Source organism: Bos indicus, chromosome 1, assembly GCF_029378745.1.
Source record: "Bos indicus isolate NIAB-ARS_2022 breed Sahiwal x Tharparkar chromosome 1, NIAB-ARS_B.indTharparkar_mat_pri_1.0, whole genome shotgun sequence".
In the NCBI taxonomy this organism is placed as follows: domain Eukaryota; kingdom Metazoa; phylum Chordata; class Mammalia; order Artiodactyla; family Bovidae; genus Bos; species Bos indicus.
This window is the reverse complement of record NC_091760.1, coordinates 127,105,086-127,132,508: the sequence shown is the minus strand read 5'-3', so window position 1 is coordinate 127,132,508 and position 27,423 is coordinate 127,105,086. Positions and strand designations below refer to the sequence as shown.

Sequence of the window (27,423 nt, the reverse complement as noted above, 5' to 3'; positions counted from 1 at the left end):
GGAAGTTTTGCAAAGGAGACGAGAGCCCTGAAGATGCAGGGCATAGAGTCTGGCCATTGGAAGTTGACAACAGACCAACTGAGAGCAATCTTCGAAGCTGAGCCTTGTACAACTACATGAGAAGCTGCCGAAGAACTCAATGTCGACCTTTCTAAGGTTGTTCAGCATTTGAAACAAATTTGAAAGGTGAAAAAGCTCAGTAAGTGGGTGTCTTGTGAGCTGAAAAAAAAAAATCATCCTTTTGAAGTGTCATCTTTTCTTATTCTATGCAACAACAATGAACTATTTCTCTATCGGATTGTGACGTATGATGCAAAGGGGATTGTATATGTCAACTGGCTATGACCAGCTCAGTGGCTGGACCAAGAAGCTCCAAAGAACTTCCCATAGCCAAATCAAACTTGCACCAAACAAAGGTCACAGTCACTGTTTAGTGGTCTTCTGCCTGTATGAACCACTACAGCTTTCCACGTCCCGGAGAAACCATTACATCTGTGAAAGATGTTCAACAAATCAATGAGATGCACCAAAAACTACAACGCCTGCAGACAGGACTGGTCAACAGAAAGGACCAGCGGCACACTGTACCACCAACACTTCAAAAGTTGAACAAACTGGGCTTCATAGTCATCTGAATATTCAGCCTTCATATTCACCTGATTTCTTGCCAACAGACTACCACTTCTTCAAGCACCTCGATAACTTTTTGCAGAAAAAACACTCCCATGACCAGCAGGAAGCAGAAAATGCTTTCCAAGAGTTGGTTGAATCCCAAAGCACAGCTTTTTATGCTGTAGGAATAAACAAACTTACTTCTCATTGGCAAATAAGTGTTGACTACAATGATTCCTATTTTGATTAATGTGTTTGAGCCTAGTTATAATGATTTAAAATTCACAGTCCGAAACCATAATTACATTTGCACCAACCTAATAAAACAGTCAGGGAAGGTTCCTTAGAAATGCTCTTTGAGGTGAGGTCCAAGTGAAAAGAAAGGTAATTTCTTGGGTAAGATGGCTTCAGGCAGGGGGAGGAGCAGGTACAAAGCCTGCAGCTAGCAAAGTGTTCAAGAAACATCAGCAGGCTGATGCGGTTGTAGCACATGTAGTAATAACTCATGTTTCAACATTCACTCAGCAGTGACTTAGGTTTGCCTTCACTCTATCCGTGGAGAAATGGAGGGAAAGCAGAAAAGCCAATATTGTAAACGAATTGCTCGAGCCCTCTCTAACACAGTATACTATTCTGTGGCTCTAAATATATTTTGTATCATAAATAATTAGTGAGAACCATTAACATAAGTAGCAAGTGCCACAATAAAAGATGTATGTGGTGCTGGAGGAACATAGAGCAATGTCAATACTTGCATCACCAGAGTATAAATTCCTACAGAGCTGCTGTTCTGATTCGTCTTTATACTCAATTCAGTAGTCAGCCCAATGCTTTACTTTCAATGAGCCAGTTACTGAGTGAACTGCGACGCAACGACTCATGGTTTATACTACTAATTGGCACACACCCTGGTCCGAGGTTAGTTGGTAGAAGCTTCCCTGAGAGACACAGTGACGGGAGAAAGAAAACAACTCGGGATTTTTTTTTTTTTTAGAACAATCAAAATGGAAGAGATAGTTACAGTTGTTTTAGAAAACAGGCTAACCACAAACACTGATCAAATATAATGAAAAAATGTTTAACTTGAAGCATATGAAGAAAACAAGGACTGAGGGAAAAAAAAAAAAGGTAACAAATGAGTTTCCTGGCATCTGAAGGGGGGAAAATGAGGAGGAAAAAATAAAAAGAACGTTCAGAGTTTTAGACTTCCTAACATCAATTCTAAGGAAAACAACGTTTCTATGGCCACAACAACAGAATGCACCATGGACACAGGAGGGAAAACCAGTGAGCTGTGAAGAGGACGAGGTGCTGGCTGTGAGTGGAATGGACAACAGGGGGTTCCACGGGTCAAACCTGCCTCTCTTTTTCTCTCAAAAATGAAGAAGTGCTTCATGTTGGTTCAGGGCTGGGCCCGTTCCTATGCTGTGTCTCAGCTGTTTGTTGGGGAGGTGTAGAACCTGCCAGCATTATACGTCACCATGGCTCATGGGAACCAGGGAACAGAATAAAACTCCATTATTTTAAGGAATTATAAAAGATGCAGGATGTGGCAGAGGGAGAGGGTGGGATGATTTGGGAGAATGGCATTGAAACACGTATAATATCATATATGAAACGAATCGCCAGTCCGGGTTCGATGCATGATACTGGTTGCTGGGGGCTGGTGCACTGGGATGACCCAGAGGGATGGCACGGGGAGGGAGGAGGGAGGGGGGTTCAGGATGGGGAACACGTGTACACCTGTGGCGGATTCATGTTGATGTATGGCAAAACCAATACAATATTGTAAAGTAATTAGCCTCCAATTAAAATAAATAAATTTATATTAAAAAATATTTTGTAAGATGAAAGATGAGGATTGAATTTCATTGAAATAAATATATCATGATATTTCAAAAACAAAACCAAAAATGCAGGAAGCCTTATGTGTCTGGGTTTTGCAGGAAAATATCCAGTGATTCAGTTCCCATGAAACTTTCAAAACTCATAAAAGAATACAGATATCTCACAAAAAGACAGCAAAGAAGAAAATCCACAGTTAACTGCTTTAGGAAAACAGTACAACAGCAGCCCCAGTAAGGGAAATGAACTGTCTTGGAATCTGATTCTATTTCTCCTAAAAGTGAGGCAGTATGGTTCTACTGCTGCATAAAATCTTTGCCTCCAACTAGGGTAAACTTGCTGCCACAAATGACCTTGCTTTGCAGCTTCTGATGAAAGCAATCTCGGTGGTCAATAACCCAACTTTCAAATCCAACTAAACGTGACACTTGCAATTAGCCATCCCTAGGAACACTCTCCTGCCGCCACTTCCACACCATCTACTTCGCCAGTTTGCCTAGGTCCTGAATTGCCAGCACTGACATTCTGATTCCCTTTAAATTGGGGGGTCGGTGGGACTTCCCTGGTGTTCCAGGGGTTAAGACTCCACATTTCCACTGCAGGGGGCCTGGGTTTGATCCCTGGTCCTAGAACTAATATCCTGCATGCCACTCAGTGTGTCCAAAAATAAATTAAAAAATCAGTTGGGGGGTTGGGAAGGGGGGAGAAACTCTGTACAAATCCTCAGCCTTTGTCTCTTCTACCCATATAATCTTTACCAGAGAACACACGTAATTCTTCACACTTCATCTACATCAGTGGTTCTCAACTGGGAGTTCTCTATCTCCCAGGCACATGTGGTAACATGTGGAAACATTTTTAGTTGGGAAACTTAGGAAGCGGGGTGCTAATGGTATCTAATGGGTAGAGGCCAGGGAGGCTGCTAAACACAGGTGTTTAGCAGCCTCCCTGGCCTCTACCCATTAGATACCATTAGATGCCCAGGATACCCATTAGATGCCCAGGATGTCCCCCAAGAACAAAGAAGTATCTGGCCTAAAATGGCAACAGTACCACTGGTTAGAAACACTGATCCCCACAGAAGACTTGAATTCACTTACTCCTTCATCTGACTCAGGTACTAACTTGTGTCCAAGACACTAGGCGGAGAGTCGGGGTGAGGAGGAGCGTATGGGGCAACTGCAGATGCGGGCATCAACCTGTAATGCAGATTATGCTCTGAAAGGAAGAGTATCCGAAGGAAATGCACCACCTGTCTGGGGGAAATTCACATCCCAAATCGAACACTTTATCGTGTTTCCTCCTGCTCACCCTCATCACCACCTAACTCATTCCTTCTCTTATACTCTCTACAATTTCTGTCATGTCCTCCCAAAGATCAAAAGCAGTAATACTGGAAAATTTTTTTAATTAAACAATTTTTTCCTGAAGTATATGTGACTTGCAATATTATATTAGTTTCAGATAGATAACACATTAATTCAATATTTTTATAGAATAAAATCCATAGAAAGATATTATCAAATATGGTCTCTATACCCTGTGCTGCATATAACATCCTTGTAACTTGGTATTTTTTAACTGGTATTTTGTAACTCTTAATCTCCTTCACCTATTGTTGGCTGAACCCTCACACCTCTCCCCTCTGGTAACCACTAGTTTATTCTCTGTATTGGTGAGCCAGTTTCTATCTAGTTACACTGGTTCATTTGTTTGCATATTTGATTCATTTGTTCTGCATAGTAAGTGAAAACGCAGGACTTGTCTTTCTCTAACTTATTTCACCAAGCAGAATAGATAATATTGTATAATTTTACGTAAACAGTTCTCTATATAATTTGCTGTTTTTCAGTCACTAAGCTGTGTCCACCTCTTTGCGACCCCATGGAGTACAGCATGCCAGGTTCCTCTGTCCTCCACTCTCCTGGAGTTTGCTCAAATTCATGTTTATTGAGTCAGTATTATCTAGCCATCTCACCCTCTGCCGCCCCCTTCTCCTTTTGCCTTCAATCTTTCTCAGCATCAGAGTCTTTTCCAATGAGTCAGCATTTCACATCAGGTGGCCAAAGGACTGGCGCTTCAGCTTTGGAATTAGTCCTTCCAATAAATATTCAAAGTTGATTGATATATTATAACTTATTTATCCTTACATCTGTTAACGGACATGTAGGGTGCTTCCATGTCTTGGCCACTGTAAATAATGCTGCCATAAGCACTGAGGTGACTATCTTTTCAAATCAATGTTTTCATTAGATAAATACCCAGGAGTGGGACTGCTTGTCGTCGTTGTTCCATCGCTAAGTTGTGTCCTACTCTTTGTGACCCCATGGACTGTAGCCCACCAGGCTTCTCCATCCATGGGAAATCCTAAGCAAGAATATATTGGAAGTGGTTGCCATTTCTTTCTCCAGGGGATATTCCCAGACCAGGGATTGAACCCACATCTCCTGCTTGGCACGCAGATTATTTACCACTGTACTATCTGGGAAGTCTGCTGAATCATATGGTAGTTCTTAATTTTTTTTTTAGTTCTTAATTTTTAAAGAACTTCCATACTGATTTCCATAGTGGCTGCACCAATTTACATTCTCACCAACAGTACACAAGGGTTCCCAACATTTGTTACTTTTTATCTTTTTGATAACAGTCATTCTAATACATGTGAAGTGACATCTTGTGATTCGGAATTGCATTTCCCTGATAAGTGATGTTGAGCATCTTTTCATGTATGTTTGCCATCTGTATGTCTTCTTTAGAAAAACGTCTGTTAAGATTTTCTGCCCATTTTTAAATTGGATTGGCTATTTTTTTCATATTGTGGTGTATGAAGTGAAATGAAAATTACTCAGTCGTGTCAGACTCTTTACGACCCCATGGACTATACAGTCCATGGAATTTCCCAGGCAAGAATATACTGGAGTGGGTAGCCATTACCTTCTCCAGGGGATCTTCCCAAGCCAGGGATCAAACCCAGGTCTCCCACATTGCAGGCAGATTCTTTACCGTCTGAACCACCAGCAAATATATTGTGTTGTATGAGTTCTTTTTACATTTTGGATATTAAACCCTTACCAGACTATCATTTGCAACTATCTTCTCCCATTTGGTGGGTTCCTTGTTTCGTGATGGTTTCCTTCACTGTGCAAAAGCTTTTGAGTTTGATTAGCTCCCATTTGTTTATTTTTCCTTTTTTGCCCCTCGCCTGAAGAAAAAGAACCAAAGAAACAAAGCCTTAACCAGTGTCAAAGAGTGAACTGCCTATGTTTTCTTCCAGTTTTATGATTTTAGGCCTTTCATTTACATCTTTAATTCATTTTGAGTTAATTTTTGTAAATGGGGTGAGAAAATGTTCTAACTTCATTCTTTTATGTGTATCTGTCTAGCTTTCCCAACAGCACTTATTGAAGTCTCTTTTAAAAAAATTATGTATTTTTGCCTCCTTTACTATAGATTAACTGACCACGTGTGCATGGGTTTATTTCTGGGCTCTTTATTCTACGTGTCTGTTTTTGTGCTGGTACCACATTGCTTTGATTACTTTAGCCTTGTAGTATAGTCTGAGGTCAGAGACCATGACCTGCAACTTTGTTCTTTATGCTCACGACTACTTTACTATTCAGGGTCTTTTTTGGTTTCATACAAATTTTAGGATTATTTGTTTTAGTTCTGTGAAAAATGTCATAGGTATTTTGATAGGGACTGCATTAGATCTGTAGACTGTTTTGGGTGGTATGGGTATTTTAATAGTATTAATTCTTCTAACTCACAAACATGAGATATTTTTCCATTTATTTCTATTGTCTTCAATTTCCTTCATCAATGTCTTATAGGTTTCAGAGTACAGATCTTTCACTTTCTTCATTAAATATATTCCTAGATATTTTATTCTTTTTGATTTGATTATAAATTGAATTTTTTTATTAGTGTATAGAAATGCAACAAATTTCTGTACATTAATGTGGTATTCTGAAACCTTACTGAATTCATTTATTAGTTCAAACAGGTTTTTTCTTTTTTTTGGTGGAGTCCAAGATTTTCCTTTATATAGTATTATATCATCTGCAAACAGTGGTAGTTTAACTTCTTTCCTTCCAATTTATATGCCTTTTATTTCTTTTTCTTGTCTGATTGCTGTGGCTAGGACTTCCAATACTATATTAAATAGAAATGGCAAGAGTGGGCATCCTCATCTGTTACTGATCTTAGAGGAAATGCTTTCAGCTTTTCACCACTGAGTATGATGCCAGGTGTTGATGTGTCCCACGGCCTTTATTATGGTGATGTTCCTTCCTTCTATACCAACTTTGTTTAGAGCTTTTATCATGAATGCATATTGAGTTCTGCCAAATGCTTATTCTGAATCTATTGAGATGATCATGTGATTTTTATCCTTGATTTTGTTAATCGTGTTAATTGATTTGCAGATATTAAACCACCTTTGCATTCCTAGAATAAATACTACTTGATCATGATGCATGATTTTTTTTTTTTAATATATTGCTGATTTGGTTTGCTCATATTTTGTTGTGGGTTCTTGCATCTATTGTATCAGAGATATTGGCCTGTAATTTTTTTTATAGTATCTTTATCTGATTTTGGTATCAGAGTACTGCTGGCCTCACAGGATGAGGTGGGAAGTGTTCTCTCCTCTTTAATTTTTTGAAACTGTTTGTTTGAGAAGGCTACAGATATTAACTCTTCTAAAAATTTTGGTAGAATTGCCCTGTGAAGTCATCTAGTCCCAGACTTTTGTTAGTTAGGAGTCCATTGCTGATTCAATACTAATAAACAATCTATTCAGATTTTCTATTTACTCCTGACGTAGTCTTGGAAAACTGTGTTTCTAGGAATTTATTCACTTACTCTAGGTTATCCAGTTTGTTGGCATATTACTGTTTGCTGTATTCTCTGATGATTGTATTTCTGTTATATTAGGTGTAATTTCTTTCTCATTTCTTATTTTCTTTACATTTGAGCACTCTTTTGATTTATAAGTCTGGCTAAAGTTCATCAATTTTGTTTATCTTTTCAAAAACTACAGCTCTTGGTTTATCTTTTCTATTTTTTTTTTTGGTCTCTATTCTATTTCCACTCTGATCTTTATTATTTTCTTCTTTCTACTGACTTTGTGCTCTGTTCTTTTTTGTTGCTTTAGATGGAAAGTTAGGTTATTTATTTGATTTTTCTTGTTTCTTGAAGGAGGCTTCTATCACTATAAATTTCCCTGTTAGAATCATTTTTGCTGTGTCCTATAGATTTTATAAGGTTGTATTTCTACATTTTTCATTCATCCCAAGCTATTTTTTAAATTTCTTCTTTCTTTATTGACCCAATGGCTTTTGAGTAGTGTGTTTTCAGTCTCCACTTGTTTGTATTTTTACCAGTTTTATTCATGCAATTGATTTCTAGTTTCTTATTGTTGTGGTCAGAAAAGAGGCTGGACTTAATTTCAATCTTCTTAAATTTACTGAGATTTTTCTTGTGGCCTAGCATGTGATCTATCCTGGAGAATGTTCCATATGCCCTTGAGAATGGGTACTGTGCTATTTTTGAATGGAATGTTCTATAGATATTTATTAAGTCCATCTGGCCTAATATGTCATTTAAGCCCATTGTTTCCTTATTGGTTTTTGTCTGATCTATTCATTAATGTGACTGGGGTATTCAAGTTCTCTATTATTATTTTATTACTGTCAATTTCTCCCTTTATGTCTATTAATATTTACTTTATATATTTAGGTGCTCCTGTGTTGGGTGTATATATATATTAACAAGTCTAATATCCTCCTCTTAGATTGAGAATCCTCCCTTTATCATTATTTAATGCCCTAAATAATGTCTTGGTATATATTTTGTTTTAAAGTCTATTCTGTCTGAAATGAATACTGTTATCCCAGCTTTCCATTTCCACTTGCATGAAACATCTTTTTCTAAGCTCTTCACTCTCAGTGTGTCTTAAGCTCTGAAGTAAATCTTGGACTGCAAGGAGATCCAACCAGTCCATTCTGAAGGAGATCAGCTCTGGGATTTCCTTGGAAGAATGATGCTAAAGTTCAAACTCCAGTCCTTTGGCCACCTCATGTGAAGAGTTGACTCATTGGAAAAGACTCTGATGCTAGGAGGGATTGGGGGCAGGAGGAGAAGGGGACGACAGAGAATGAGATGGCTGGATGGCATCACTGACTCGATGGACGTGAGTCTGAGTGAACTCCGGGAGTTGGTGATGGACAGGGAGGCCTGGCATGCTGCGATTCATGGGGTCGCAAAGAGTCGGACACGACTGAGCGACTGAACTGAACTGAACTTAATTAAATCTTGTTTAGGTTGCATATACATGGATCTTGTTTTTTCATCCAGTCAGGTACCCTATGTCTTTTGATTGGAGTATTTAGTCTATTTAAATTAGAAGGGATAATTAATAGGCACATACCTTTTGCCATTTCATTACATGTCTTCTGGTTGTTTTGTAGTTCTTTGCTCTTGTCTTCTTTTTCTAATCTCTTCTCTTTTGGTTTGATACTTTTTAAAAATTATGTTTGGGTTCCTTTGCTTTTGTGTATCTATTGGAAAACTTTGATCTGCAATTACCACAAGGTTTATATATATATATATATATATATATATATCAATCTGTAAATATATCTACTTGTTTTAGAATGACTTCCCTGGTGACTCAGATGGTAAAGCATCTGCTTACAATGTGGGAGACCTGGGTTCAATCCCTGGGTTGGGAAGATCCCCTGGAGAAGGAAATGGCAACCCACTCCAGTACTCTTGCCTGGAAAATCCCATGGATGGAGGAACCTGGTAGGCTAGAGTCCATGGGGTCGCAAAGAGTCGGACAGGACTGAGTGACTTCACTTTTCACTTTCTTTAGAATGATAGTCATTTAAGTTCAAACACATTCTAAAAGCTCTACTTTTTTTTTTTAACTAACCACCCCACAACATTTTATGTTTTGGTGTTATATTTTATATTTTCATGAGTATCCATTAAGTGTTCCCTCGTGGCTCAGATGGTAAAGAATCTGCCTGCAATGCAGAAGAACTGGGTTTGATCCCTGGGTCAGGAAGATCCCCTGGAGAAGAGAATGGCTACTCACTCCAGTATTCTTACCTGGAGAATTCCATGGACAGAGGAGCCTGACGGGGTATAGTCCATGGGGTCACAAAGAGCTGGACACTACTGAGTGACTAACATTTTCACGTTAACTGTTTATTGCAGTTATAGTTGATTAATAGTTAACTTTGCAATTTTGTTTTTTAACCTTCATTGCTGCTTATTTAAGTGGCTCATCAACTGCCTTTACAGTATATTTACATATGTCAGTGAGATTTTTAAATATTTTCTTATTTTTGTTATAGGCTTTTCTTTTTCACTTAAAGATCCTTTAATGTTTCTTGTAAGGCCAGTTTAGTGGTGATTAACTTAAGTTTTTGCTTGTCTGGGAAACTGACTTTCCTTCCATTCTGAATGATAACATTGCTGGGTGGAGTATCTTAGGTTGCAGGTTTTTCCCTTTCAGCATTTTAAGTATATCATGCCACTTCATTTTGGCCTACAAAGTTTCTGCTGAAAAATCAGCAGGTAGCCCTGTGGGGGTTCCTTTGTATGTGATTTTGCTTTCTTTTGCTGCCTTTAGAATTCTCCTTAATGTTTGCCATTTCAATTATGATATGTCTTCATGTGGGTCTCTTTGGGTTCATCTGTTTTGGGACTCTCTGTGCTTTCCAGATCTGGGTATTTGTTTCCTTCAAGTTAGGGAAATTTTCAGCCATAATTTCATCAAATATGTGATGAAATATTTTTATCTCTATCTCCTTCCAGGAGCCCTATAACCTGAATGTTAGTATGCTTGATGTTATCTTGAAAGTGAAGTCACTCAGTCAAGTCCGACTCTTTGTAACCCCACGGACAGTAGCCTACCAGGCTCTGCCGTCCATGGGATTTTCCAGGCAAGAATACTGGAGTGGGCTGCTATTTCCTTCTCCAGCGGACCTTCCCAACCCAGGGATCGAACCTGGGTCTCCTGCATTGCAGACAAGACGCTTTACCATCTGAGCAGATCCCTTAAAGTTTCCTTTAAAAATTGTTTTTTCTTTTTGTTGTTCTGATTGGGTGGTTTCCAATATTTTGTCTTCCAAGTCGCTTATGCCATCTTCTGTATTACTTAATCTGCTGGCAATTCTTTCTAGTGAAATTTTCATTTCAATTATTGTATTCTTCAGCTCTGATTGGTTTTTATATTTTCTAGTTCTTTGCTGAAGTTCTCACTGGGTTCCTATATTCTTTTCCTGAGTTTGTGAGCATTTTTATTACTATTGTTTTAAACTCTTTATCAAGTAAATTACTATCTCTGTTTCATTAGGGGTATTTTTGTGTGTGGGGAAGTTATTCTTTCGTTTGGTATACATTCATTTGTCTTCTCACTTTTTGTTTCTATAAAGTTATGTGAAACAGTTACCTATCCCAGGAGAAGGCAATGGCAACCCACTCCAGTACTCTTGCCTGGAAAATCCCATGGTCAGGGGAGCCTGGAAGGCTGTAGTCCATGGGGTCGCTGAGGGTCGGACACAACTGAGCGACTTCACTTTCACTTTTCACTTTCATGCATTGGAGAAGGAAATGGCAACCCACTCCAGTGTTCTTGCCTGGAGAATCCCAGGGATGGGGGAGCCTGGTGGGCTGCCGTCTGTGGGATCGCACAGAGTCAGACACGACTGAAGTGACTTAGCAGTACCTATCCCAGGCTTAAAGACATGTCCTTGTGTGGGAGCATTCCTGTGCAATCTGCATGTACCCAGTTTTTGGTGAGAGACCTGGACCTGAAGTGAGCAGTAACCGTGTCTTCATTTGGGGTGCATGGAAAGCTGTCATCTTAGCAGGGCATAGAATTGGAATAGGAATGGTTAGAAGTGGAGCCAGATGTGAGCTGGGGCCTCTCCCAAGCTTAGGGCAGGCCCACAAGCAAACGGGTTAGAGCTGTAAATCTGAGCTAGTGCCTCTTCTCTCCAGTGTGATGGTGGTTTCTCCTTTGGCCAGAGGCATGGTTGAGGCCCAAGGGGCTGGAATCTTAAATTTGAGCTAACTCAACTTCTCCCTGGCACAGTGGTTATTTGTACTTGGTTGGGAGCAATGCTGGAACAGGCAAGGCTGGAGCAGCAACCCAGTGCAGGTTGGGATGTGTGCTGGAGCAGTCCTGGCAGGGTAACCCCAGACCATGAGGTGTTTTCAATCTGCTTCTGCACTGGGACTGGAAGCAGGTGAGTCTGTGGCATGCTCTTCAAGTCTGGAGTCTCGGTTTCTATAGCTCTCTGATAAGCCCTGCTGCTGCTGCTGCTGCTAAGTCGCTTCAGTCATGTCCGACTCTGTGCGACCCTATAGACGGCAGCCCACCAGGCTCCCCCGCCCTGGGATTCTCCAGGCAAGAATTTTGGAGTGGGTTGCCATTTCCTCCTCCAATGCATTAAAGTGAAAAGTGAAAGTGAAGTCGCTCAGTCACGTCCGACTCTTAGCGACCCCATGGACTGCAGCCTACCAGGCTCCTCCATCCATGGGATTTTCCAGGCAAGAGTCCTGGAATGGGGTGCCATTGCCTTCTCCAAGCCCTACTGGTTTTCAAACCAAGCAGGCTTGTATTCTTGGTTCTGGACCTTAGGGTTAGGATGCCCAATATGGTAAACCCCTTGTTTCTTAGGGATGATGCACAAGCCTGTATCCCCCTCCTCTTCTGGGTCACCCACTAGGAGTGTAGATCCTGATTAGATTGCTTCTCCTTCCTTCCTCCCAGACTCCAAATGGTCCCTCCTTTAATAACCTTGGTTATAGAAGAGCCTTTCTGATAGTCTTCAGAGTGTTTTCAAAAAGTACTCAATAAGTAGTTACAGTTTTGATATGTTTACTCAGGGAGGTGGGCTCAAGGTCTACCTGCTTCACCATCCTAATCCCATACAATCAAATATTAAAAAATTTCCACTTCTTTCTCTTTCCTAACACTGAATTAAAGGTAAAGTTCTTGTGAATTCAGCTTGATTACCTTTCTTAGACTTACCCTTACCCCTTACATCCACCACTTTTCGTCCCCACTGCCCCAAGCTCAAGATGCCTTTTAGAGTCTAGAGCTCTGTAACAAAGAAATATTTTACAATGATTTTGTTGTTTTTCTTAAAAAAAAAAAAAAAAAAGAAATACATGTTGAAGGCAATATAGGAGTGGTGGAAAGAGTATATTCTCTGGAACCAAAAAGATAATTTGGAATTTTAGCTTGATTTATTAACGAGTGACTATGAATAATGTAGTTATTTCTCTGCTGCTGCTGTTCCTAAGTCGCTTCCGTCGTGTCCGACTCTGTGTGACCCCAGAGACAGCAGCCCACCAGCCTCCCCATCCCTGGGATTCTCCAGGCAAGAACACTGGAGTGGGGTGCCATTGCCTTCTCCAGTTATTTCTCTGAGCTTCAGTTTATTTCTTTGTAAAATAGATGTAACCACTAACAGGTTTGTTTGTAAGGATACTGAAACCTGAAGAAATATCATAAGTATTCACTGTATGGTATCCATTATACTATTATAATCGTGTTTAATTCATACATACCTCATATGTTGTAAGTATTTAAAATTAAATTTGAAATAGACTAAAATATAAATCATATCATAGTCTTGTGTATCCAAAATTTGTCAGGTTCTCCTCAATCTTTTTAGGTATAAGCTAATTTTTTAGAACTTCAATCCTCACTTAATCTGAATTTTAATGAAAGCAATAGTCTTTTTACTACTATTACTTTATATAAGTTAAGCCTAATTGACATGCAGGGAACTTATGTAATAAGCCAGAAAGTAAACCCAATTTCTTTTCTCTTAATCAAGCAACACCTCTTTCTTCACAAACTTTAAAACTCCCCAAACAGGTTTCAAAGCAATGTGTTCACTGTGGCATAAACCCAGTGATGAGAGTTCTTATCACACAATGCACTTACTTGTCCCATGTGATAAAAGTTGCTCTCTGTGTTGAAATGCCAAGACCAACAATTTGATTTGTTTCTATTCCTGCAGCTAAAAATAAAGATAGATAAAACACATTTAAAAACCTAGGAAGTTTATAATATTATCATATGGAAAAGAAATTACTTAATATAATCTATAAGAAAAGCAACTTGGTTCAGCATTTTAATAACACAATTGGAGCTAATAAATAAAACATTACTAGGATGATTTTGTAGTGTTTTTTTTTTTTTTTTTTTACTTAAAGAGAAAATAAGTTATAATCTAATAATAATAAAATGTACTTTTTGCTTTAAAAATTAGAAAGAAAACAAACACCACTTAAAGTAAGTTAGATGGTATTTACTTCTTGATAACACTAAAAATGAGAATCTTCATTTAAGCAACGATCAGCTATAACAGAAGCTGGTTGATGGCAACAAAAGAAACCCTCATGGAAAGTAGCATAAATACTGAAGCACAGATCTTATTTACTACACAAACTCATGCTAGGATGCAAATAGAAACATGGATTTTGCAAAGTCCAAATTTCTTGAAATACAGCAGCTCACATGTTTCTGTGACATTCTTTTAAAAAAGCAATTTGTCCCACTGAACAAATTAGGGACAGCTTCAATTTGAGCTGTGCTCAATTTAAGGATGACACACCACCTCCTGTACAGTACTCCTTCCTAGTCTGATCATAAGGAAATAACAAGACAATCCCCAAACACAGGATAGTCTATTAAACAGATCTGTACTTTTGAAAATTGTCAGTGACATGAGGTACGTGGTCTATATTAAAGGAGACTAGACTGACTACTAAAGGCAATGCCTCATCTTTGTTGGATTCTGGATTGGAAAAAAAAAAATTATTCAAGACTGAAATAAGAGAGGAATAATGAGGATCAAGTATTAGAAAATATCACTGGGTTAATGTTAAATTTTCTGTGTGATGTTTACGTATGAGAATACTCCTTATCTTTGGAGATAATGCTTAAGTATTTAAAGATGACAGGTTATTAAATCATAACCAACTCTCCCCTCGGACAGCTAATTTGAGTCTAGGAGAAAGCACACAGGTATTCTTCCAACTTTTTAAAAATAGGTTTTGAAATATTTCAAACCAGAAAAGTTAGGAGAAGCAATTCAGTCAGAGAAATGAAGTGAAAGACCTTTTTGAAATTACAAGTCCTCTTTCGTCATGTTCTTAAAGAAGGCTGTACTGAGACTGTTCTTAAAGAGCTAAGATTCCAGACCCTGGCTGCAGCCAAGAGAACACTTGCCCTAAGAGGTCGAACAGAAAAAAAAAAACAAAAAAAAAACTTATTTTACAATAAAGATAAGGCAGCTGTAAACTCCTGAGAGCAGGAACTGAGCTTTGAAACTTTGTTTACAACCCTCTGGTATTTGTACAAAACAGGAAATGGAATGGGCACTGGCTACAACCTGGAATAAATAGTAAGGTGAGCCTTTAATACTACAGCTCAAAAAGACTTGAAGCCGAGGAGAGAGTTGCTGCTACCCTCCCTTGACAAAGTGGGTTCACTACAAACCACAAATGTCCTTCCTCCCCAAACTACTGGGAACCTGTGACTCCAATAAAATATTGTATGTGTAATTCAGGAAACCCACAAAATTCTTATTATATACAAAATACATGTTACCATCTCTACTTTCATAAATCCAATTACCTTTGACAGATTCCTTTATTACAGCAACAAACTGAAGCCAGAGAACATCAGGATCAATTTCAACCCAGCCAGGCTGAGGATAAAGACTTTCTACCTATTAAGGAAAAGAGAAAATTCAGTAAAAACAAATCAGAACAAGTCAATAGCATATAGGCCTTAAGGGCACCAGTTAAAATAATTAAAAACAAGATTTTATTTATTATCTAATGTTAAGATGGAAAAAATATGAAATAAAAAAGGATGATACACCGAAATAGCAGTTTTATTCAGTTCATGAAATTTACAGAAGATTTTATCTTTATTTCCCAGGCTTTCTACAATGAAAATCCATTATTTCTGTAATTTAAAAAAATGTCAAACTTTAAAAAGAAAAAAAAAACACCTGGACAGGATGCATGGAGAAGCTATTTGTAACCTCCAAAACGTATATGGTGGCATACCAGACCAGCTGACCTGCCTCTTGAGAAACCTGTATGCAGGTCAGGAAGCAACAGTTAGAACTGGACATGGAACAACAGACTGGTTCCAAATAGGAAAAGGAGTACATCAAGGCTGTATGTTGCCACCCTGCTTATTTAACTTCTATGCAGAGTACATCATGAGAAACGCTGGGCTGGAAGAAGCACAAGCTGCAATCAAGATTGCCGGGAGAAATATCAATAACCTCAGATATGCAGATGACACCACCCTTATGGCAGAAAGTGAAGAGGAACTCAAAAGCCTCTTGATGAAGGTGAAAGTGGAGAGTGAAAAAGTTGGCTTAAAGTTCAACATTCAAAAAACGAAGATCATGGCATCTGGTCCCATCACTTCATGGGAAATAGATGCGGAAACAGTGTTAGACTTTATTTTGGGGGGCTCCAAAATCACTGCAGATGGTGACTGCAGCCATGAAATTAAAAGACACTTACTCCTTGGAAGGAAAGTTATGACCAACCTAGATAGCATATTCAAAAGCAGAGACATTACTTTGCCAACAAAGGCCCGTCTAGTCAAGGCTATGGTTTTTCCAGCGGTCATGTATGGATGTGAGAGTTGGACTGTGAAGAAGGCTGAGCACCGAAGAATTGATGCTTTTGAATTGTGGTGTTGGAGAAGACTCTTGAGAGTCCCTTGGACTGCAAGGAGATCCAACCAGTCCATTCTGAAGGAGATCAGTCCTGGGGTTTCTTTGGAAGGAATGATGCTAAAGCTGAAACTCCAGTACTTTAGCCACCTCATGCAAAGAGTTGACTCATTGGAAAAGACCCTGATGCTGGGAGGGATTGGGGGCAGGAGGAGAAGGGGACAACAGAGGATGAGATGGCTGGATGGTATCACTGACTCGATGGACATGCGTCTGAGTGAACTCCGGGAGTTGGTGATGGACAGGGAGGCCTGGCGTGCTGCGATTCATGGGGTCACAAAGAGTCGGACATGACTGAGTGACTGAACTGAACTGAACTGAGACAGGGAAAGAAGATAAGAATTAGAATACCACCAAAGTGGTAGTGAGTTTCCCATTTTTCTTCTGGTATCACCTGGCCTAGACTCAAGGCAGCCTGAAAACCCAGAAGCAGGTACCAAGGTGTACTGGAAAAGCCAGGAGAACATTTGTTAACACTCAGAGAGGAACAGAACAAATCTCTCACTTTTCTTTTTTATCCACCGTCTCCATCCTTTTATATGCTGGCTATCTCACAGTGGCAGCTACAGCAGTATCCACAAGCACCCCAAATACTGAGGGAGGTAAAACTTCCTCTCTCAGAACAGGTGCTGGAGACCCACCAGGGTAAGGTGATCCCCCTATGGCTTCTTCCTCTTTGTGTCCTTCTGATCCCTAGCCTTGGATGTGGGCACAGGAAGTGCCCTGCAGAATGGGATAGTGAAAGGTCCAGCTTCAGGTAAGAGGACCCAAATGAGGAGGCTCAGGGAACCAAAAAGTCCCAGGAAGATCTCAGAGAGGGAAGAGCTTGGGAAAGCTATTCCAGAAAGATGTGGATGAACTCCCAGGCTCTCCTGGAAGCTGCACATGTATGAATACACTCCTAGACAGCATTTTCTTGTTTAGTCACTAAGTGTCCAATTCTTTTGCAACCCCATGGGCTTGAAGTCCCGGGCTTCCCAAGTGGCGCTAGGGGTAAAGAACCTGCCTGTCAATGCAAGAGACTTAAGAGATGCAGGTTCAATCCCTGCGTCGGGAAGATCCCCAGAGGAGGAAATGGCAACCCACCCCAGTGTTTCTGCCTGGGAAATCCCATGGACAGGGGAGCCTGGCCGGCTACAGTCCATAGGGTTGCAAGAGTCAGAGAGGACTGAAGCAACTTAGCACATGTGGACTGTAGCCGGCCAGGCTCCTCTGTCCATGGGATTTCCCAGGCAGGAACACTGGAGTGGGTTGTCATTTATTTCTCCAGGATCTTCCCAACCCAGTGTTCAAACCTGCGTCTCCTGCATTGGAAGGCAGATTCTTTACCACTGAGCTACCAAGGAAGCCCTCCTAGACAGCATAGCAAAGATGCTAAAAGCAGAACTTTAAAAAAAAAAAAAAACAGATCACTGCCCAGGTCCTGGGGCTTCCTAGATGGTGCAGCTGGTAAAGAATTTGCCTGCCAATGCAGGAGACACAAGAGATATGGGTTTAATCCCTGGGTGGGGAAGATGACAACCCACTCCAGTATTCTTGCTTGGAGAATCCCATGGACAGAGGAGCCTGGCGGTCTACAATCCATGGGGTCGCAAAGTCAGATGTAACTGAGCACTCCCAGGTCCCAGACTGAACTCTAGGTGGCACATACTACACAGGACAGATCTAAATAGCACTTCCAAGATCTTAAAAACAGAATTAACATTGAAATCAAAATCCAAGGAAGGCTGGTCAGACTGTGTAGACTGAACACAGCTGCATTAACTGCCTATTAAAGAAAAATATCAACATTTGTCATAGGCCTTATACAAGACTCAGAAGTTTATAACATGATATTTGAAATGTCCAGGATACAATCCAAAACTACAAGGTACATTAAGAATCAGAAAAATTTCAGCTCATATAGCAAAAGATAATAGATACCAGTATCAACATAACAGATAATTTTGACAAAGATTTTAAAGCAACTATTATAAAAATGCTCCAAGAAGTAAGGGTGAATTCTTTTGAAACAAATAGGAATGTAGAAAGTTTTAGCAAAGAAATAAAAAACATAAGGAAAAACAAAAATCTTACCATTTCAAAATTTAAAATACAATAATTAAGTGGGGGAAATGGAGAGATGCTGGTCAAAGGATACACACTTTCAGTTATAAGATGAATAAGGTCTAGGGACTTAATGTGCAGTATGGTAACTAGAGTTAATGTATTATACACTCAAAATTTGCTAAGAGATTAGTTAAGTGTTCTCAACACACACACACAGAGATACAAATGATAACCTTGTGAGATGAAGAGTGGTTTAATTAACATTAATTATGTTATTTCATTAACAATATATATGTATGCCAAAAGATCAATTTGCACACCTTAAATACATACAACTTTTGTCAACTTACCTTAATAAAATTGGAAAAAATTAATTAGAAAAAGAAAATGATTGAAACACATACTGGATCAGCTCCATGGTAGAATGGAGATAACAGAAGAAAGTCAATACGCTTAAAGACAGATCAATAGAAATTCTCTAATCTGAACAACAGAAAAAAAAAAGAAGAAGAAAACCTCAGGGATCTGTGGGACAGAGAAAATGGTCTAATATTGATGTCAGCAGAGGCCCTAAAGAAGAAATTAAAGACTTCAGTGCCTAAACAAATTACTTAAGGGAAGTAATAGTGCTAAGAATTCCCAAGCCCAGTAAAAGATTTAAAATCTATATATTCAGGAAGCTTAGAAAAGCCCTACCAGGATAAGTCCAAAGCAGTCCACAGCCAGGTCCAACATAATTCAAATGCTAAGAACTGAAAGCAAAACAAAACAAAACTGAAAGCAACCAGCCAGAATAAATACACAGAATAATAATTCAAATGACTGTGGACTTCTCATCAGAACAAAGGCCAGGCCTGAAGAAGTGGCTCGACATTTTTAGAGTGCAAAAAACTTTCATCTACAATTCCATATCAAAATCCTAGGATTTTTAATAGATATAGATATGATCATTCTAAAATTTACATGGAAAGATAAAAGACTAAAAAAGCCAAAACAATACGGAAAAAGAATAAAATTGGAGGAATCACACTACACAATTTGAAGACTTACTCTAAAGCCAGAGTAATCAAAATAGTGTAATTATAAAAACAGACAAATAAATCACAGAGCACAAGAGAATCCAGAAGTAGACCCACACGAATATGGCTAGTTGATTTCTGACAAATATACAAGGCAATTCAATGGAGAAAAATAGCTTTTTCAACAGAGTTGGAATAGACATCCATATGCAAAAAAAAATTAACCTCAGTCTTAAAAAACCTCACTTCTTACACAAAAAACTAACTCAAAATGGATCCCAGATGTAAATGTAAAACTGTAAAATGCTTATAGGAAATCACAGCAAAAAATCTTTGTGACTTGGGATTAGGTGAAAAGTTCTTAGACATGACACCAAAAGTATGATTAATAAAACAAGAAAAATTGATAAAGTGAGCTTCATCAGAATTAAAAATGTGTGCTCTGCCAAAGATATTGTTAAGAAAATGAAAAAGCCAAGTACAGACTAGTTGAAAAATATCTGAAAATCAACACAGGGTTTATATCCAGAATATATTAAAAAAAAAAAAAAAAACAACAGTTAGAAAACAATTCAATTAAAAAATGGCCAAAAAACTTGAACTAGCACTTTATCAAAGAGTACATATGGATAGAAAATATGCACATGGAAATATTCAACATCATTAGGTAAATGCAATCAAAACCACAGCAAGATAACACTACTTGCTAACAAATATAATAAATAAATACTAACAATATCAAGTGTTGATGAAAAACAGAATTCACAGACATTGCTGGTGGGAATGCAAAATGATAAGAATCACTCTGGAAAAGTTTGGCAATTTCTTGTTAAGTTAAATATTCACTTACCATGTGATACAACAATCCCACTCCTAGGTATTTATCCCAGAGAAATGAAAACTTACATTCACATTAAAATCTGTACACAAATGTTTACAGCTGTTCTATTCAAGATCACCAGAAACTGAAAACAATGCAAATATACTTCAACAGGTGAATGAATGTGGTATATTCATATAATGGATTACTGCTCAGAAATAAAAAGGAATGAATTACTGATACACACAATATATATGAATCTCAAAGGCATTACGCTGAAAAAAAGTCAGTCTTCATAGGTTACTTACTATATTTTTCCACTTACAAGATATTTTCAGAAGGACAGAAAAAAAAAAAAAAAACCCATAGTCATACAAAACAGATCAGTGGTTTTCAGAGATTAGGTGTGGGAGGAAAGTGACTATAAATGGCTTGTACAAGGGTTTTTTGGTTACTTCCAACATGTACTAAAACTCACAGAAGCTGTTCACCAAATAAGTCTCATCTTACTCTGCTAATTTAAAAAATAAGATAAAAAAGAATCTTTGGCTTCAGGTTAAAACAATGGCTTGAACATAAGTGTTTTATTTCCAATTTCTCTCAAGACTGCCATTAAACTAAAAACATGAAAAAAGGTTTATGCAGAAAGACAAGAAGAGAGCAAGGAAGCTCAGACCAGGTTTTAATAATTGTCTTGAACACTCTCAGTGAGTGGGTAGGTGGTACACGGCTAAGAATGGAGGAGACAACTGCACACCTCACTACCCACTCAGATTATACATCTCTGTTCAACCCCTGGCAGAATCTCAGGTAGAACTCTGAAAATTAGAGATACCTCAGAAGACTGGGATGCCAGATGCTGCTGAACAGAGGGATTCACTCTTTATAAGGACCCTCACACTCCTTGTGCAGTCAGATCCACACTGCCCCTCCCTAACACAGCAGAAAGTACGAGATTTACTCTCTGGAGGAGCTGAACCAGAGGCATTCTTTACTTGCAAATACTAGATATAGCTGAGAAAACTAAGACATGGTACTGAAAATATGAATGGATAACCAACCAAAGATCATCATTTAAGGAAAACCTCTAACACATAAGAAAAGGTCAAAATAAACAGAAAAAAAGGAACTGGGAGAAAACACTGACAATGTGGGGAGCATGAGGGTGACACAGAGATGACACGAAAAAAGAATCTATATTGCCAATCAATCAGTATTATTCCCCAGTGAGCCCACTGGAAATAAACAGATTTAACAAAATCTATTCCCCTTCTGTAGGGACTCCCCAGGTGGTAAGTCAATCCTAAAGGAAATCAACCCTGAATATTCATTAGAAGGACTGATGCTGAAGCTGATGCTCCAGTACTTTGGCCATCTGATGCAAAGAGCCGACTCACTGGAAAAGACCCTGATGCTGGGAAAGACTGAGGACAGAAGGAGAAGGCGACGACAGAGGATGAGATGGTTGGATGGTATCACTGACTTAATGGACATGAATTTGAGCCAACTCCGGGAAATAGTGAAAGACAGGGAAGACTGGCACGCTGCAGTCCATGAAGTCGCAAAGAGTCGGACATGACTTAGTGACTGAACAACAATTCCCCTTCTATCAATAACATTTCTCTTCTTTCCATGGAAAACTTTCATGACCACACACTGTATGTAATGACTCAACTGCAATAAATACTTCCGCATCCCAAAAAACTCAATATGGCCATCATTGTGTCAAGTCAACAACTTGGACTTGGCAGTGGCACTCCAGGGTCACGTCCCCCCACTTCACCAACCCAGACAGCTCACCATCACCAAACACGTCACAACAGTTTAGAAGATCAAACTGAAATACAAGATCAAGAATATAATCAAAGCTAAGAAGAAAATGTGTTGATTAAAAACAAAAGACAACAACCAGTTCTTTTCAAGAATGTACAGAGGGAACACAGTATTGGCAAGTCCAGTTTTCTTTGGAGTGGTCTTTCTGTCCTGTTCTTCCAACCAAAATGTTATTATTTTCTCACAATGGCATGATGTTCCAATGGGGAACATGATGAACTTTCTTCGCTTTGATAAACTAAAAATAGCAAACATACACATGTAGGATTTCCAAAGCTCTGCACACTACTCTCATATATAACACCAATATTTAAGAGTTCACAGAAAGATTTTTTTAACTTATTGGGACTTCCCTAGTGATCCAGCAGCTAAGACTCTGTGCTCCCAATGCAGGGGGCCCAGGTTCGATCTTAGGTCAGGGAACTAGATCCCACATGCTGCATGCAACTAAGAGTTCACATGCTGCAACTTAAAAAAAAAAAATATCCCGCATATTGCAAGGAAGATTGAGGATCCTCTGTGCTGCAATTAAGAACAGTACAGTCAAATGAATAAATAAATATTAAAAAAAGAAAGAAAAAATACAACTTATAGAAAAAGGCTACAAATGTGGGTCTCTGCTATTAAAAAATGAATACCGTAAGAGGTAAAATTAAAATCTTCTGAGAGGCCTCAGTACTAGCCTTCTCATGTAAAAGTTCCTGTTTGGGATTTCCATGTTAATGAAAATACCAATAAAGCCTATTTTGTTCATATCTCTAAAGAGTGATCTCTTCAGTTTTTCTTTCTCAAGCTACTTATTTGGCTGCTTCTGCTGCTAAGTCACTTCAGTCATGTCTGACTCTGTGCGACCCCATATACTGCAGCCCACCAGGCTCCGCTGTCCCTGGGATTCTCCAGGCAAGAACACTGGAGTGGGTTGCCATTTCCTTCTCCAATGCATGAAAGTAAAAAGTGAAAGTGAAGTCGCTCAGTCATGTTGGACTCTTCGCAATCCCATGGACTGCAGCCTTCCAGGCTCCTCTGTCCATGGGATTTTCCAGGCAATAGTACTGGCTGCTGCTACTGTTGCTAAGTTGCTTCAGTTGTGTCCGACTCTGTGCGACCCCATAGACAGCAGCCCACCAGGCTCCCCCGTCCCTGGGATTCTCCAGGCAAGAATACTGGAGTGGGTTGCCATTTCGTTCTCCAATGCATGAAGGTGAAAAATGAAAGTGAAGTCGCTCAGTCGTGTCCGACTCTGAGCGACCCCACAGACTGCAGCCTACCGGGCTCCTCCGTCCATGGAATTTTCCAGGCAAGAGTACTGGAGTGGGGTGCCATCGCCTTCTCCAAATAGTACTGGCAGTACCAATCAAATCTTATGCTAAGTGTGTGTTTCTATTATATATTCTTTCCAACATAACTTAGCAGAGGTGTGATTTCCTTTTGAGAAAACAAATATAAAGTTCTGTGTCTAATCCATAGAGTCCCATGAAGGAAACTGATTTCCTAATATTTTCCTAATATGACTAAATGTAATTCAATTATTTATTCTGTACCCAAGAAATAATAAACTAGGTGCTAAGAAGCTGGATTTAGAAAAGGCTGAGGAACCAGAGATCAAATTGCCAACATCTGTTGGATCATAGAAAAAGCAAGAGAATTCCAGAAAAAAACCTACTTTTGCTTTACTGACTACACCAAAGCCTTTGACTGTGTGGGTCACAACAAACTGTGGAAAATTCTGAAAGAGATGGGAATACCAGACCACCTGACCTGCCTCAATAAAAATCTGTATGCAGGTCAAGAAGCAACAGTTAGGACCAGGCATGGAACAAGAGACTGGTTCAAAATTGGGAAAGGAGTACATCAAGGCTGTATACTGTCACCCTGCTTATTTAACTTATATGCAGAGTACATCATGAGAAACGCTGGGCTGGAGGAAGCACAAGCTGGAATCAAGATTGCCAGGAGAAATATCAATAACCTCAGACACACAGGTGACACCACCCTTATGGCAGAAAGTGAAAAGGAACTAAAGAGCCTATAGATGAAATTGAGAGAGGAGAGTGAAAAAGCTGGCTTAAAACTCAACATTCAAAAAACTAAGATCATGGCATCTGGTCCCATCACTTCATGGCAAAGAGATGGGGAAACAATGGAAACAGTGACAGACTTTCTTCTCTTGGGTTTCAAAATCACTGCAGATGATGACTGTAGCCATGAAATAAAAAGATGCTTGCTCCTCAGAAGAAAAGCTATCATCAACCTTGACAGCATATTAAAAAGCAGAGATATTACTTTGCCGACGAAGGTCCGTCTACTCAAAGCTATGGTTTTTCCAGTGGTCATGTATGGATGTGAGAGTTGGACCATAAAGAAAACTGAGCGCTAAAGAATTGATGCTTTCTAACTGTGGTGTTGGAGAAGACTCTTGAGAGTCCCTTGGACTGCACGGAGATCAAACCAGTCAATCCTACAGGAAATCAGTCCTGAATATTCATTGGAAGGACTGATGCTGAAGCTGAAACTCCAATACCTCCAGCCACCTGATATGAAGAACTGACTCACTGGAAAAGACCTTGATGCTAGGAAAGATTGAAAGCAGGAGGAGAGGGGGACGGCAGAGGATGAGACGGTTGGATGGCCTTACTGACTCGACGGATATGAGTTTGAGCAAGCTCCCGGAGTGTGTGATGGACGGAGAAGCCTGGTGTGCAGCAGTCCATTGGGTGCAAAGAGTTGGACACGACTGAGCAACTGAACTGAAGAAGCAACGTAGGCCAAGAAGACCATTTTTGCCAAAGGAATCAAGATATCTGAAGCAAAGGACCAGTTGCTGTTGGGTTTTTTTCTGATTTCTAATTCATTGTAGACCAACAATTTCAAAGACATAATTAAAACAACTTTATAGGGAAAAAATAACATACAAAGTAAAATCCCAAATGTTTTATTACTACAGTCAACAAATATAAAATGACTTTGCCAAACTGCTACACAAATTTCTAAATCTTAGTTTCTCTCTTTCAACCTCCGAAGACTGTGAACCACGCTTTCAGAAGCACTGGTGCAAACTCCTATCAGTTTGAGAGGCATTGCTTTCTACTTACTCCTTAATTTAAGATACAATACTTCATCTTCGAAGGGCAAGGAATTTTTGTATTTTTATTTACTTACATACCTTTCCAGACACCTTCACCAGTTTTGAATCTGGGCAAACCATTCTAGTCTCCTGCTACTTAACAGCAATCTTGATTCATCTTTGAGACTCTTACCTCATTAAAAAAAAAAATAATAATGGTTTCTTCCAAATTATATAGCAACTATGAAATTTGTTATCTTCTTACAATTTTTGCATCCCTTTGGTTCTAAACACTTTAACTCCTTTAAAAAAAAAATCACTGCTTAAAACAAAAGTACTTTGTGTCTAGAATTATAAGGGAGACTGTGAAAAGTATCTTTGTTTTCTGATAAAGACATAAAGAGATAAGCAGTACATAGTCGCTGAAGGAGAAAATCCACCTTTCATCTCTCCTTTCAGGTGGGGTTAGGGGTCGGGTATGTGGTGGAGAGGTGGGCAGTGTTCATGCACAGGTGAGCAGGTCTCTATTCGGGTCCTAAAACCAGAATGAGGAAGTCCTCAAACCAAAAAAAAAAAAAAATGCTCAAAGCACTCTTTTGGCTGGACCTGCTCCTGGGCAACCCCTGCGGCTGAAAAACACTTCTAAGCGGATGGGAAGAGGTGTAGGAACCAAGCAAATGAGGGAGACCAGTGTTGCTGGGAATGGATTAGCTTCCGTACCTGTGAAATTACTAACATAAATATGTTGAGGGTCTTCCCTGGTGGGCCAGTGGTTAAGAGTCCACGCTCCCAATGCTAGGGGCCTGGCTGGGGAACTAGATACTGCATGCTGCAAGACTTGGCACAGCCAAATAAACTTTTTTTTTTTTTTTAAGATGTTGGTATTGGAAAGAAGAGTAAATAAAAACGTCATATGGAATTCCCATTATTTTTTGTTTGCTGGCAACTATAAGAAATCAACACTTCATGGAAACAAGATCAGACGAATACCAATCTGTTAGTTGCCTTACTAGTAACAACTAATGACTTGGGAGGTTTCTCAAACCAGAAAAAGATATCTGCATGAACAAAGATGGAAAGGAGAAAGGTCATGACAACACAGCCTTCAAAACTTGTGCAATCGATACTGGATGCTTGGGGCTAGTGCACTGGGACGACCCAGAGGGATGGTATGGGGAGGGAGGAGGGAGGAGGGTTCAGGATGGGGAACACATGTATACCTGTGGCAGATTCATTTTGATATTTGGCAAAACTAATACAATTATGTAAAGTTTAAAAATAAAATAAAATTTCAAAAAAAAAAACCAAACTTGTGCAATACTTATATTCCTGGAAATCAGTTGCTCTGCACTTTGAGAAGCAGTTCATGATGACAACTGAATGACAAACATAAAGTTAAATTCCATTAAGTCTTAAAAATCTCAAATGTAAGTAAAGACAAGGTTGGAGGTCTATCTAGGAAGTGCAGGAAAAACCAAGCAAATCAAAAAGCACCCTCTCTGGCTGGATACGCGTAGCCAGCCCTGCCCTGCCCTGCCCTGCCACTCACCGCAGTCCCACCCAGGTTAGGCCAAAGAGCAGAATCCTCAGGTGAGCGGAAGCGAGTGAGTGATCGGAGGTCACAATCCGAGCCCCTAATGTCTTCAGCCAGGACCGAAAGAGCGCGCAGGTTTCAGGCTGGCCCGGGGAGGGAATGCAGGGATCTGGCCGGTCCAGGCGCGCCGCTCAGGACCGAGGGCCCGCGGTGCCGCAGGTGGCCGCGTCCAGGCCAGATAGGCGGTCCAGCCCTCTCGCCCCCCAGCGACCAGATCCCGGGTGCCCTGCGCGACCTAGACCCGCTGCCCCGACGCCCGCTCCCCGGTCACCTTCTGCGCGCTGGAGCCGCAGATTCGTGCCGCGCGGTCATAGACGTGGCAGCGAATCATCGAGCTGCCTACGTCCACGCCCAGCACGAAGCCTGCGCGCCGCGAGTCCGACGCGCTCTGCTCCGGGACCGTAGACTGTTCTGACATCCCGACCCGCACGCCTCTCTCCCGTAGCCGCCAGCAGAGCGGACGCGCTCTAAACTCCCGCACCTCAGTGGCGGAGTGCGCCCCGCCCGGCCGCCGCCCCCGGCCCGCCCCTCCGCGAGATCTGGCACAGACCCCGCCCCTGCCGCGGGCCCCGCCCCGACGCAGTGACGTCACGGCTGCGCAAAGACTCTTTGCAGGATAGCCCGCGGGCCCGGTGCCCGAGCGTGGAGGGTGGAGGTGAGCGGGAAGGTGGTGGGTCCCTGGAGTCCGGGCCACCCGGCTCCGCCCCGTTTTCCAAACACTAGCCTCTCTCAAAGTTACCTTGGCCGGTAATTTTAATGATTTCCCTCCTAACTCTAAGCGCCCTGCG

The 27,423-nt window shown here is 40.2% G+C and overlaps 1 protein-coding gene across 3 annotated transcripts in view; it reads right to left on the bottom strand.

The window, feature by feature from the left end:
• Positions 1-27,119, bottom strand: part of GK5 (glycerol kinase 5) — an 84,538-nt gene extending 57,419 nt beyond the window's left edge. The window contains exons 1-5 of one of the 3 annotated variants that reach the window (XM_019961456.2): positions 26,591-26,884; positions 15,131-15,224; positions 13,433-13,508; positions 8,888-9,035; positions 5,530-5,659 (exon numbers count right to left, since the gene is read on the bottom strand). In XM_019961456.2, the coding sequence (XP_019817015.2) occupies positions 5,530-5,540 (11 nt within the window). In that variant the 5' untranslated portion in view covers positions 5,541-5,659; positions 8,888-9,035; positions 13,433-13,508; positions 15,131-15,224; positions 26,591-26,884. Of the gene's footprint in view, positions 1-5,529; positions 5,660-8,887; positions 9,036-13,432; positions 13,509-15,130; positions 15,225-19,001; positions 26,486-26,590; positions 26,885-26,906 lie in introns of those variants that run through there. The other 2 variants (XM_019961444.2, XM_070793747.1) reach the window with 2 other exon arrangements.
• Between the last annotated feature and the right edge of the window lie 304 nt (positions 27,120-27,423).